The 13,401-nt window shown below is 50.6% G+C and overlaps 1 protein-coding gene across 1 annotated transcript in view; it reads left to right on the top strand.

The window, feature by feature from the left end:
* The window catches only part of DSCAML1 (DS cell adhesion molecule like 1), a 342,119-nt gene that overhangs the window by 309,037 nt on the left and 19,681 nt on the right, over positions 1 to 13,401 (top strand). Inside the window, exons 18-20 of the mRNA XM_060103740.1 lie at positions 1,491 to 1,637; positions 3,939 to 4,094; positions 11,461 to 11,600. Coding sequence (XP_059959723.1) covers positions 1,491 to 1,637; positions 3,939 to 4,094; positions 11,461 to 11,600 — 443 coding nt within the window. The remainder of the gene's footprint in view (positions 1 to 1,490; positions 1,638 to 3,938; positions 4,095 to 11,460; positions 11,601 to 13,401) is intronic.

Raw genomic sequence — 13,401 nt, 5'->3', positions numbered from 1 at the left:
CAGGGGGAACAGCTGCCCCAAGACCACCCAGCACCCCTGACCAGACACTAAACTCTGTCCACTGGGGCCATCCCAGAAAACAGCCAGGCCAGGCCCACCTTTGGCCTCCATCAGAGCCCCACCTCCCTTGCTTTGGGGGGCTGCAGTGAGGGGTGGGTGCTGGGATTACCAACAGGGAGAGATCAGCATGGGCTGTGGAGTCCTTTTGCAAACAAAGGAGGAGAAGGGGATGAAAGTTTCCAGCAGCATTTGCTCAGCAGTTTTTCACACTTAATTAAGGCCCTCGTTAGCCTGTCAGATCCTGATCGTTTCCTTGCAATATTAGCACTCCTCCTGGGGTATTCAAGGACCCCTGCTTTAGCAATAGTGTCTCTTCCATAATTATATTACCTTCATTTTGTTCGAACGGGCGATCTGTATTAGTTGATGACACTGGGTCCCTAATTACATGGTGCTTATATTTTTACACCTAAGTAATATGAAACAATAATCATTCTCAAAGAGGATCGTTAGGATGATGTATTATCATTTAAATGCTCATAAAAATTAGAGTTGCCTCTTGTGGGGCAACGGGATCTAATTACCTTCCATCCAGCCTGTGCCTCCTTTCTCCCACTCAGAGCAAAGCAGACGTGGCCTTTCCCTTTGCCCCCAGCTCCTCAGAAGCCAGTGGAAGTGCCACCAAAGTTGTCACTCGCCAACGTGGCTCTTTGCAGCCTGGTATCACTACTGTCTCTCATCATCATCATGCAGCAGGGCCGCCCGCAGGGGGTGGGAGTTAGGTTAAGCTCAAAGGTAGGTCTCAGATGGAGAGGGTTAAAGGCAGGGCAGACCACCCAAGTTGGTCTTAGAGAGTGTTTTCCATCACCCAAGGCATTTTGGTGTCTTCAGATGCAGGGACAAGGGACAAAAATGTAATGATCCTAGAGGTCCTAAAGGTGTCTGCGGAACCTCTTCTCCCCTTGCCCCAGGGTTGCTTGAAATCCTCTTTCCTTCTTTTCCTTCCCTTCAGCTTGGTATGAGGACAGAAGGGTCCCTAGAGCTGGGCCTTGGTTCAGACCCCGAGCTCAGGTGACACAGAGGGCTGGCAGCCATCAGATAAGAGCATCGGTTACAGATCCTTCCAGCGCTGGCTTGGTCTTCCAGGTTCTGTTACGTTCAGCGGACGTGGACTCTCTGGGCTGTGGTGCCTACTGGTGAATCCCCAGGGGCTCATGCCTGGAGTTCATCACCTTCTTCCCCCAGCGTTTACCCAGAACCAGGAACGTGCCACCCAGAGCCCAAGAACCAAGCTATAAAGATCTCTATTCACCCAAATCTCCAGGAAAAGAGACTGGGTTGACTTCCCGGTCACCAGCCCCAAACTCTTGTGACTCACTGAATCAGGAGGGCCTCCCACTTGTGTAACCCAAAGTTCCTCTGGCGCCTGCGCATGGACGTGTCCTGTACCTTCCTAACCAGGCCTTTCAACTCTACCCCCACACTTGCAGTGCCCAGCCAGCCCCCTGAGAACGTCCGAGCCCTGTCCATAACTTCCGACGTGGCCGTCATCTCCTGGTCAGAACCTCCACGCAGCACCCTCAACGGCGTCCTCAAAGGCTATCGGGTCATCTTCTGGTCACTCTACGTCGATGGGGGTGAGTCTGCTGGGAGTGGTGGCCGGCTCGTGGAGCGAGAGGCACGGGGCCGGTGGAGATCCGTACTAAGAGCTGAGCATCTTCCATGGGATGTCGAGTGGAAGTCCAGCCCCTCCTCCATACCTGTCATCCCGGGGTCAGAGCCGGGGCCAGGGTGGGTGGGGTACACATAGTCATCTCCCTGGTGGGGACGGACACCAGCTGCTCCTGGACAGCAGTATGTTGGGCAGTGATTTGAGGGGTGAGACAAGCACATTTGCTTTTCTGATGGAATGTGTTGATATTAGGACTTTGTGGCCATGTCAGTCAGGGGACAGGTGGTGTGCTCAAACAGGGCAAGTGAGGAGACTTTAATGAAGACGCTGCTTTCCAAGGAGTCTGGAGGGAGGATGGGGCCCCTGGGACTAGCAGAAGCAGGAAGCCATCAACGCCTAGGCCTGAAGGGGCAAGAGGAGGAAGCAGGGTCACCAGAACCCAGGGAGAGCCACCCCTCAGCCAGACGGACAGCGAGGCATGTGGTCTGTGCAGATGAGCCGCCCAGGACCTGGAGAAGGGTGCACGGCGGAGCTGGGGGTAGGAATGGCAGAAGGAGAAAAAACGACAATGGCCCGACCCTTCGGGTGCCTGCCTTCCCCTGGGATCCAATAGTCCAGACAGGCTTGTGTAGCCCCAGACACACCAAGCCCCTGCCCAGTGGTGTAACAGAGCCCTTGCAGTGACCAGGAAGTCTGCAGTCTTGCAAGCCAGAGGCCCAGCATCCCAAACTACGGAAATCAGTTTGCCTCCCCAGATCCTCAGCCTTTTGCCACTTGTCCCCTGGCTCCTCCCTTCTCTCCTGGAGGCCTTGGGACTCCAGCTCATGGTCATCCCTCCGTGGCAGCGGCCCTCCCCTTCCTGACCTGGATTCTGCTCTGCCCAGAAGCCCTGCTGACAGTAGTTGTCTCTCCCTGCCACACCTCCATCATCTCCTCCCAAAACACAGAGACCTGAAGGTCTCCCAAGGCCTTATACGATGAGGTGGCCTCACATATCCGTGCTGAGCCAGGGATGGGGCCTCATTTTCCAGAATTTGCTTCCACTTTCCTAAGCCTGTGGCTCCCCACTCAGCCCTCAGGTGAGGAAGGCATCAGCCTCTCTAGTCTCCAAAGGCAACGTGGATTGATGGCCATGCTGCCCTCTTCCTGGGTCTTTCTCTGTCTCTAGTCCTAGACAAGTCCACCCTGGTTTCTAACCTTCCCAAAAAGGAAGGTCCCACCACTCAGGCCTCTGAGGTTCCCCTGCACCCACCTGGAGTCCCCTCAGGCTGGGCCTGGCGTCCTCACCCTCTGGAATCTGGCCGACTGCTGCCTAACCCTGGCCGGGCCCTCTGCCAGGCCTTTGCCTGCGCCAGGTCCCTGATAGGCGCCAGGGTAGGTTTGCCGGCACTAGTCTTCTACAAGCCGGTATCTGGGGCTGTTTTCTGAAAAGCCGGTAGTACCGGGGGGAGGGCTGTGAGCTCAGGAGTCTGTCTCTTTCCTCCTCCTAAGGCCCTGGCCGTCCCACAGGACCCTCTCCCTAAGCCCTTCTTCAGAGTCTACAGCGCGTTCCTTGGCAGAGCCAGGATGACAGGTCCTCGCTGAGCCCGAGGAAGGCTTGGCCCTTCCACCAGCCTCGCCCGCGTTCTCTGTGCGGGTTCTTTGCAGGGAGGGTGTCCTCAATTGGGGGGAGAGGGTAACGGGGATTGACCCCTTATCCTCTCGAGAGTTCAGGGTGCTGGTCCAGGAGTGGTCAGGTGCGGGGGAGGCATCCTCAGCCTGTCATCCCCCGTGGATCCACTGCCTAGGCAGAGCTGAGAGCCCAAGGAGGTGCCGGGCAGCCAAGAGGAACAGCTGCTGCCTGGGCGCCTGGTCCAGGCTCCCCTCCAGGTCCAAGTCACTCCTGGGGTCCCTCACATGGAGAGAGGTTTGGGTGGAGGACAGGGAAATGTGGCTTGGAGAGATGAGAGATGGGACTATCCTATGGGGAGAGTATTAAGCTGAATTTGGTGCAAGGTTGACTAGGGGCCAAGGCCAAGGCCCAGCTGGCATTTGTCGCTCACCCTGGTTGGTCCACCTGGGGAGAAATGTGGTCCAGGAGCAGTGCCCCACATCCGCACCCATGAACTTGAGGTGGAGGGTCCCCCTAGTCGCCACCACCATGGAGTCAAGGTCTGAGCCCAGTGGAGCAGGCCAGCCCCGAGCCCAGCCTGGCGGAGGGGCGGCAGCTGGGGGAATGTGGCCTGGCCGGCCTGGACCACACTCAAGGGCTGCTCGTGTCCGGCAGAGTGGGGCGAGATGCAGAACATCACCACCACGCGGGAGAGGGTGGAGCTGCGAGGCATGGAGAAGTTCACCAACTACAGCGTGCAGGTGCTGGCCTACACCCAGGCCGGGGACGGCGTGCGCAGCAGCGTGCTCTACATCCAGACCAAGGAGGACGGTGAGTGCGCTCCTCCAGCCCCGGCCTGGCCTCGGACCGCGCGGCAGCTCCCAGGGCCTGCTGCTGAGCACTGCCCTCGAGCCGCCCCGCTGCTCACCCAAGGAGAAGGGTGAGAGCAGAGCCCCGTCCTTTCTCCTGTCCCTTTGGTTCGCTGAAGGGTGACTCTGAGGACGCTGGGGCCCTGCTTTGGGAGAACACAGCTTACTTACTGTAAATGGTGGTGAGGTGCTCCGAGACTCGAGCATAACCTTACGAGCCACCGTACCCCCTCCCACTGCAGCACTGGGTCAGAGGCCAGATAAAGCCTGTCCCCCCCACCCCAGGAGCATACTTTAGGGCATCTGCTCCCCTGCAGGGTTCAGCCTGGTGTCCTCTGGATACAGGTGGTCGGGACTGGGGGAAAAGGGAGCATCACCCGACATGTCCTAGGTTAGGGACTCGGCAATCACCCCACAGAGGCCCCAGAATGGGCCAGGCCCTGGACTCTGGTGTGCAGGGGGCTCTCAGGGAGGGAATGGGATGTGCTTCCACTTGGAGCTGTGATCTCAAAGCCCTTCTCCATGGGGGCAGAACTGGAAGAAAACAGAGATAAGGAGCCAAACCTCAAGGGGAGAGTGACGGAGTCAGATGGGGGAGGCTGAGAGCTGAGTCATCCCAGGAGGGATCAGGTTGGGAGAAGGGCCAGACTTCCTGCCTGAGCTGGAGCTGACACCTCCAGGGGCCTTGCCGGGTCCAGGAGGTGCTGTGTGTAACCATGCACAGCTCCAAGCTCGTCTTCCACTTCCTTCCTCACCGCCCCCCCAACCCCATCACTGAGTTGATTCTAACCCTTCTGAGCCAGGTGTTGTATCGGCAGAAGAGTCGGTTGATGTTAAGTGCCTTGCACACACTGGGCGCTTAATAAACGGTAGCCAGGATTGCCATCATGGCTTTCTTCCCACGCAGCCTCAGTTTTTTCAAAGGATACAGAGACCCACAGTCTAGGCCCTACCCAGACACTTTAGCAGAAGGAGCTGGAGAGGTGAGAGGAGTTAAAAGGAGCGGCTCTAATGTGATGATGGAGATGTTCCCAGTGCAGCCCCGCGCTTGGTGACTTGGTGACCCGACCAGCTCAGATTAACGCTCCTTACTCTCCCTAAGCCCCTCCCTTTCCATCAGATCATCCCCCTCCCCCACTTAAGCTCTGAGCAATTAAATATTTACCAACCTGCCCGCCCTACTTTTCCTGTCATTAATCCCCCCATCGAGGTTTCCTGGGACAGCTCCAGGCAGAGCCACCTGCTCTTGTGTGGGGACTGAACGGAGATGGTGCTCAGCGCCTGGCCCCTTTCAGGGCCTCAAGGACACACTCACACACACAGACACACACACACACACACACACACACACTGGCACCTTCTTGGCCTCTAGAAATTAACCACCCAGACCCCCAGACTTTTTGTGTCCTATTCTGATGCAAGGCCTGAGTTGTAAGCACCTACACATGTTTAACTGACCAAGGCGAGACCCCACAAGGGTATCCAAAGGTCTAGGAGCACCATCCCTCCCTACAAGGAGCTGTTGACCCCCTACCCTTGAGCTGCCTACGGAGCCACACACAGGGATACGCACAGGCAGGGGCCAGGTCCTAAGGCAGCAGCTTCCCCGAGTGGAAGGGACACTGGTAAACACAGCAGCCGTGCGTGCCCCAGCCCTGCCACCTATTGGCAAGTCACTTAACCTTTCTGACCCTCAGTTTCCTCATGATAAAATGGGGACAGTGCCTCATCTAGACGTTGTAAGAAACAACACAGCTATAGAATCCTTTCTAAAATGTCAAGTGCTAGCAAATGGTAGTTGCTTTATACATGCCAAGAGCTGGCAATGAAATGACTGCTTCTGATGGACCCAGGTGCCCTTGAGGAAAGCCTAAGCTAAAAGGAGCCTGCTGTCCGATGAGATCTCATCCAGAACAGTGGTCATAACTTGACATGTGTGTGACGTGCCATCATAAGCATGATTTAACCTTCCAATAACCCTACAGGATAGGTATTCTTTCCATTTTAGAGATGAGAAAATGGAGCCCTAGAGCGCTAAAGCAACTTGCTGAAGGTCACAAAGCTAATGGGTGGCAAATCAAGGCTTTCTTGCCTCCCTAGCCTCTATACTTTCCATCATACCACTTGTATCGGTTAGGAAGCCTTTGGTAGATTTTAGCAATACGCATATTTATTATCATATATAACAAGAAGTCTTGAGTAGGGCAGCTCCAGGGTTGGTTAACTCAGTGGTTCCCATCTTTCTGCTCTGCCATCCTCAGCCTCTCAGCTGTTCCTCCCGTGATTTCAAGATTGCTGCAGCTCCAGGCATCACGCCAGACAAGACAGAGTTCAGGATGAGAGAAGCAGTCTCTTCCTATGGGCCTCTCTTGGGAGTAAAAGAAACCTTTCCCAGAAATCCCCTCAACAGGTTTATGCTCATTTCCCATCGGCCACAGTGGGGCAATATGCCTCTAGCAAAGCTAGTCACTGAGAGGAGAAGGGAAATATCATGGCTGACTTACTCTAAGCCTGATAAATCCTCTGGTGTAGGTGATGGAGACAGCTTTCTCTGAAGGGTGGAGGAGCATGGGTGACCCAAGCAAGAGTGAGACTCTGTTTGCAAGGAAGAGGAAAGAATGATAGCAGAGGGGTAGGTGGACAGCCATGCCCGCCCCAGCCGTGCTGCTCCAGCTCCGCCAGACTCTCCCATCTGTAGGTGGTAGTCATCACAGTTGTTACTCAGCTGACTTGGAAAGCAGACAGACCCACATTCCAATTCCAGCTGCGCCATGGGACAGATACCCTAATCTGAAGATTCTGTGACTCCGTACCCACCACGACCACTCCCCCTCAGGAATTTGCATTTTGCCAAAGGAAAAAAATTACCAGAAAATTTAGAGAAAGGCAAGATACATAAAAAGATAAAATGCAAATATATCAATTCAAGCTCATTTCTTAAGTCCAGATCTCTCAGTCTGAGCCTGGTTTCAGGCTGGCTTGGCTGCACTCAGTTCATGAGCTACAAAACTTGCCTACCTCTTGTCTCCCCTGTGAATATCAGACCTGGCTACATGGCCTCGGAGTGCAAAGTTGGGTTGGATTTTAGACCACTTTAAAGGTCTTTAACTGAGGAAGAGGCTTGAACTAGAGCCGCGTGTTAGGATGGTAACTCTTGTAGAAGCATGGAGGATTGATTGCAGGAAGGGGATGGGGGATAAGGACTTGGGTCAGAGGGGCCTCTTAGAACCTGTGGGCATCTAGACAGAGAAGAGGAAGGTGTGTGCTAGTTCAGCAGCAGTGAGGATGAAGGGAGGAGGAGGGACACGTTTAGGGAAACATATCAGAGGAGTTCCACTTCCAGGAATGGTAGACGTGGTAACTCAAACCCACTCTCCTCCTTGCTGGAACACTAGAAAATATGAATAAAATATTTTTTAATACTTGCTTCAAGGTATCAGAGAGCTGGCAGGAAAGTAAAGAGTTACTGGGCCAGGATCCAAGGAAGAATGGAGGCCCAGGAGGTGAGCCTGGTATTTGGAACAGCCCTTCCCCTCGGGGGCATTTGCTGAATCTGGAGGCAGTGACTGAGAAACTGAGCAGTACTAGAAAGACATTAATTGGAGGCCAGGGCCTGCTAGGGTGTGTGGGTCTGTCTGGTGAACCCTTCTCCCATCCCCTTCACCCCCCAACCCCTGCCTACTTTGAGTTGAGACCATGAAGGGTAGAAGAACTCTAAGATTAAAAGTGGACCAAAAGTAGCTCAGCCTCAAATCATCTCAGTCCTAGAAATTAGATTGAGTTGACTTCAGGTTGCTAGTGCCCGAGATTGCAGGTGCCTGTTAGAAGCAAACATGAATTCTTTCTTTAGGAAGATTACATCACCTGAGACCTCAAATTATTTCCACAAACAATTTTGCAAATAATATGTCTGGCATACAGTAAAAAATAATGGTGACAATGTGAACAAAAGCCAGCAGAAAAAGAAAAAGACAAAAGAAACAGATCCACAAGAGTTCCAAACATAGGTTTTATCAAATATGGACTTTAAAATAATTATTCTTAACAATTGAAATTTGAAAATTTAAGAGTATTGGAAGCTATCAAATGGAAAATCTAGAAATAAAAACTATTAATAACTGAAATTAAGAACTCACTAGATGGGTTTAACAACAAATTAGTCACAGCCAAAGAGATAAATAGTGAACTGGAAGATAGGTCAAAAGATAATATCTTCTGACATTAGAAAGACAAATGAATGGAAAATAAAACAGCAAATAAGAGAATGGAAAATAAAAGAGCAAATAAGAGATATAGAGCAGTGATTTTCAAACTTTACTGTGCACACAAATCACTTGGGGATCATGTTAAAATTCAGATTCTGATTTAGTAGATCTAGGGTGGAACCTGAGATTTTGCATTTCTAACATGCTCCCAGGTGACACTGCTGCTGATCCACGGACCACATTCTGAATATCAAGGACATAGAAGTTGTGAGAAGATATCCCAAAGAAGAGGAGAAAGAGAATGGAGAGGAAGATAAAATGTCTGAAAACTTTTCAAAGCTGTGAAAGACATCAAGCCCAAATGCACAAAGGTCTACAACCCTCACAGGCAATAACTTAAAGAAATCCACACCTAGGCTTATCATAATAGAGCTGCTAAAAAACAAACACAAAGAGAAAAATCTTAAAAGCAACCGGAGGGAAAAAAGACCACTTACCTTCAAGGGAGCAAAAATTAGATTGTCAGCTAACTTATCAGAAACAATGGAAGCCAGCAAACAATACAATGGTATATTTAAAGTATGTATGAAAAAATAGTTATCAACCTGTGATTTTTATACCTAGCAAAAATATTTTTCAAGATTAAGATGAAATAAAGACATTTTCAGACCAAAAAAAAAAACGGAGAGAATTTATCATCAACCTACCTGCCCTGGAAGAAATACTAAAGGGTATTCTTTCACTAGAAGGAAAATGATCCCAGGTGGAAACTCAGTGACGTAGGAAGGAAAGAAGAGCAATTAACGGTGAATATATAGGTAAATCGAAATCAATATTGATTGCATAAAAGGGTGATCATGTCATCGTCTTGAAGGGGGATCTAAAATATATACAGAATTAAAATATACAACAATGGCATGTAAATTGAGAGAGGGTAAATGCAAGTTCTAAGTCCTTGCATTGTCTGAGAAGAAAAGTGCCAATTAATAATGTTAGACTTTGGTAAGGCAAAGATTCACATTGTAATCTAAAAGTAATTAAAGACTGTATTATAGCAAAACTAATAGAGAGGGGGAAATAGAGTATTTTTAATACTCAATCCAAAAGAAGGCACAAAGGAAAAAACAATAGGTGGGACAAATAGAAAGTATTTAGTAAGATGGGATATTTAAACCCAAATATATCAGGAATAGCATTAAAGATAAATTGACTAAATTCTCCAATTAAAAGATAAAGATTTCCAGGGCCTCCCTGGTGGCGCAAGTGGTTGAGAGTCCGCCTGCCGATGCAGGGGATACGGGTTCGTGCCCCGGTCTGGGAGGATCCCATGTGCCGCGGAGCGGCTGGGCCCGTGAGCCATGGCCGCTGAGCCTGCGCGTCCGGAGCCTGCGTGTCCGGAGCCTGTGCTCCGCAACGGGGGAGGCCACAACAGTGAGAGGCCTGCATACCGCAAAAAAAAAAAAAAAAAAAAAAAAAAAAAAAAAAAAAGATAAAGATTTCCAGATTGGCTAGCAAGGAAACAAAACCCAAATATGTGCCACTTATAGGAGACATCTAAAACATAATGGTGTAGAAAAGTTAAGCATGAAAAGATGGAAAAAGATAGACATACCATGCAAAACTGAGAGAAAACTGGAATATTAATATCAGACATTGTATGCTTTAAGGCAAAAACTCATTCTTAGAAGGACACTTTGTTATGGTAAAAGACTTAATTTACTAGGCAAATAAAGCAGTTCTAAATTTCTATGAACTTAATAACCTTGAAATACATAAAACAAAAACCAACAGCACTACAAGGATAAATAGATAAATCTATAATCGTAGTGGGAGATTTCAACATATTTCTCTCAATAACTGATAAGAAAAAAAAAGTATGCAATGACAGAGAAGATTTGAACACTGCAAATTGCCCCAGTGGCCATCCATAGACCCCCTTGCATCCCGAAACTGCAGAGACCCCTAGCAGAGGTAAATGGCAAGGCTATAGCAGTGAGGAAGGGCAGAGTTAAGGATGATTGCGAGCTTCTGGGTTCAGGTCCCTGGATGGATGATGATGCTGTTCTTAATTATTTTATTTAACTTAGAATTGTTGACCACTTATTAGATTTAAAAAATTGAAGTAGGTGCTAAAAGCTGAGAGTCAGGGGAGGGAATGCAAAAATACTAGTTGTTACAATCTATTGAGTGTCTTCTGTGTGTTAGGCACCATGCCAAGTGCTTTATTTTAATTAGCACTAATTCTAACTACAGACCTTTAATGTGGTTGTTACGTCCCTATAGATGGGGAAACTGAGGCTCAGAAAGGTAAAATAAGTTGAATAGGATACCATCACAATCTTCGAAGGAGCATAAAAGCTCCCAGGAGGTAAGACAAGTCACAACAATACAAGGGGAAGACGAAGAAGGAGACTGTGGGCTGCAAACAGGATGCTTCCAGTCTCCCAGGCAGAGCCCTGGGGTCCCAGCCAGGCCAGGCAGGCTCAGACATGGGAGCAAGGGGAGGTCAGAATCCATACAGATTGGATCCACTTAGGATGGATTTCTCAGCCAATTCTAAAGTAAACTTTCCCTCCTGAAAAGAGAAAGGGCCTAGCCAGCCCCCCAAGGGCAGTGCCCTGAGCACATGGCAGGAAACACAGTCACCCACTGGCTGACCACTGACCCTTGACCCTCGGGAGGAGGCCTGCTCTGTGAGTCTCTAGAGTCCCCAGCCTCAAGGAGCTCACAGGGCAAAAAGCGAATTGACCTGTATATTTGTTTGGCCTAAGTACAAGCTTCGTTAGTAGAGCATTGCGGTGGGGATCAGATTAGGGTCATTGGGATCAAGATGAATTCCTTATGGGTTCTGTTTCTTTCTTGTGTATCTGAAGTCCTTGGTTCTGGCCAAACAGTTCTGAAACTGGCCACTCCCAGTGCTTCCATCTCAGAGACTTTGTTACAAGCCCCTAATAATCACCACCTGTTTGCCATGCTAGAACCTCCTCCTTTAAACCACAGCTCAGAGATGCCTCCTTCAGGAAGCGCTCCCAGATTGATCTGCCTCACTCTCCCCACCCTGCATTCTTTCCCAAAGGCTTTGCTCCTCCTTTCTCTAAACTGACCCGACCTTCCCCTGCTCAGTTCCAGGTCCCCCCGCTGGCATCAAAGCTGTCCCTTCATCCGCTAGCAGTGTGGTTGTGTCATGGCTCCCCCCAGCCAAGCCCAACGGGGTGATCCGCAAGTACACCATCTTCTGCTTCAGCCCCGGGTCTGGCCAGCCGGTAAGTGGGCCCAGGGCCAAATGATGAGCAGGACAGGAGAAAGAGAAAGTACCTGTAGATCAGCTGGCTTCCGAGCCAAACCCTGGGGCTGCTTATATCTCTGCTTCTTCTTGGATTCATGGATAAGTATGGGCACTGGTCACCCAAGAGTGGCTAAAGCTTTACCCCAGTCCATCTTGGGTCAGTCCTCTGTTCCAGGGGCTGCAAGATTATCACAAGCCCTGGAAGCTCCTTTGAGTCAGGGGTCACGTTCAAGCAGGTGGGAGGACAGGGCCTTGGCTTTTCTGGTCTGGCTGACCAAGGAAGCTCCTAGCAGATCCCAGAGCTCTGGACTGGGGACTCGCTGGCCCACGGCCTTTGGAAATGAATCAACTTTTCAGTATGATCAGTCCAGGCTTGGAGGGCTGCTGGAGCTCTACCCTGAGTGGCCCCCTCAGCATGATGCCAGTTGAAGAGAGAGGAGAAGATGGGGGACAGATGGGGGAAGGCAAGGGCATCTCTCTCTGGGCCAGGGTCTGGGCCTAGCCTTGGGGAGAGGACTGAGAGATAGCTCTATCTGCCCAAACCTGGGAGCAAAGTGGGCAGCCCCCAGGCTGGGGCACAGTGCGGGGGGCTAACCCCTGCCCTCTACTGAGGGCTGCTAAGAGAGAGGAGAGGATGAGGGCGGGTGCCGTGGGATATGCACCCATATCCCATAATAGGCATCCTTCCCTCTGCCTCCTTCCTTATCTCCAGCCACTCAACCAGAGTTCTGCTGGGTGACTGCTCTGGAGCACACCTCTTATAGTTACAAGAGCAGGTGCACAGTGGTTGGGAGTCCGCCTGCCGATGCAGGGGACGCGGGTTCTTGCCCTGGTCCGGGAAGATCCCACATGCCGCAGAGCTGCTGGGCCCGTGCATGGCCGCTGAGCCTGCGCGTCCGGAGCCTGTGCTCCGCAATGGGAGAGGCCACAGCAGTGAGAGGCCCAGGTACCGCGAAAAAAAAAAAAAAGCTGGTGCAAAATTAGAATTTAGTTAAGAGGGCAGAGTTTTCTTGAAATATTGATCTGCTTTTGATAACAGATTGTAAAGTTTCTTTCCCTTTTAAATCTGTTTTAACTTTCTGCATTTGCCTTGGAAATCTTAGTAACACTTTGGTTAAGAGAATAAGTATTGTTTCACAGTGACCTATAATATTTGGTATGTTAAATTACATGGAAAGCATTGTCAAATGAATGATGATAAACCTTCTCAGATTATACTGTATGGGTAAATATTATTAATAAAATGTTCTAGAGGGCCTCCCTGGTGGCGCAAGTGGTTGAGAGTCCGCCTGCCGATGCAGGGGATACGGGTTCGTGCCCCGGTCTGGGAGGATCCCATATGCCGCGGAGCGGCTGGGCCCGTGAGCCATGGCCGCTGAGCCTGCGCATCCGGAGCCTGCGCGTCCGGAGCCTGTGCTCCGCGACGGGGGAGGCCACAACAGTGAGAGGCCCGCATACCGAAAAAAAAAAAAAAAAAAAAAAAGTTCTAGAAATTATATGAAATTCCTAAAAAAAAAAAAAAAAAAAAAAAAAAAAAGAGCAGGTGCAAAGACACCTGCCCTTGGGGCGCTTTCGGTCTAGTGGGAAAAGCAGAGGGGTGCTCCCTCGGGGGGGCATGAGTACTATCAAGGGATGTGCTCAGGACCGGGGAGAGCAGGGAGCAGATGGAGGCCAGCTTCTCCCTCCATCAGCAACTTGTGACGTGACAGCAGGCCCAGCACCTGCAGATGAGCTTCCGGCAGCCCGGAAAGCTGCCCTGAAATTGCTCGGTAATTGTG

The sequence above is a fragment of the Mesoplodon densirostris genome, chromosome 7 (genome assembly GCF_025265405.1).
Source record: "Mesoplodon densirostris isolate mMesDen1 chromosome 7, mMesDen1 primary haplotype, whole genome shotgun sequence".
NCBI classification, from domain to species: domain Eukaryota; kingdom Metazoa; phylum Chordata; class Mammalia; order Artiodactyla; family Ziphiidae; genus Mesoplodon; species Mesoplodon densirostris.
This window is presented reverse-complemented; position numbering and strand designations above follow the sequence as displayed.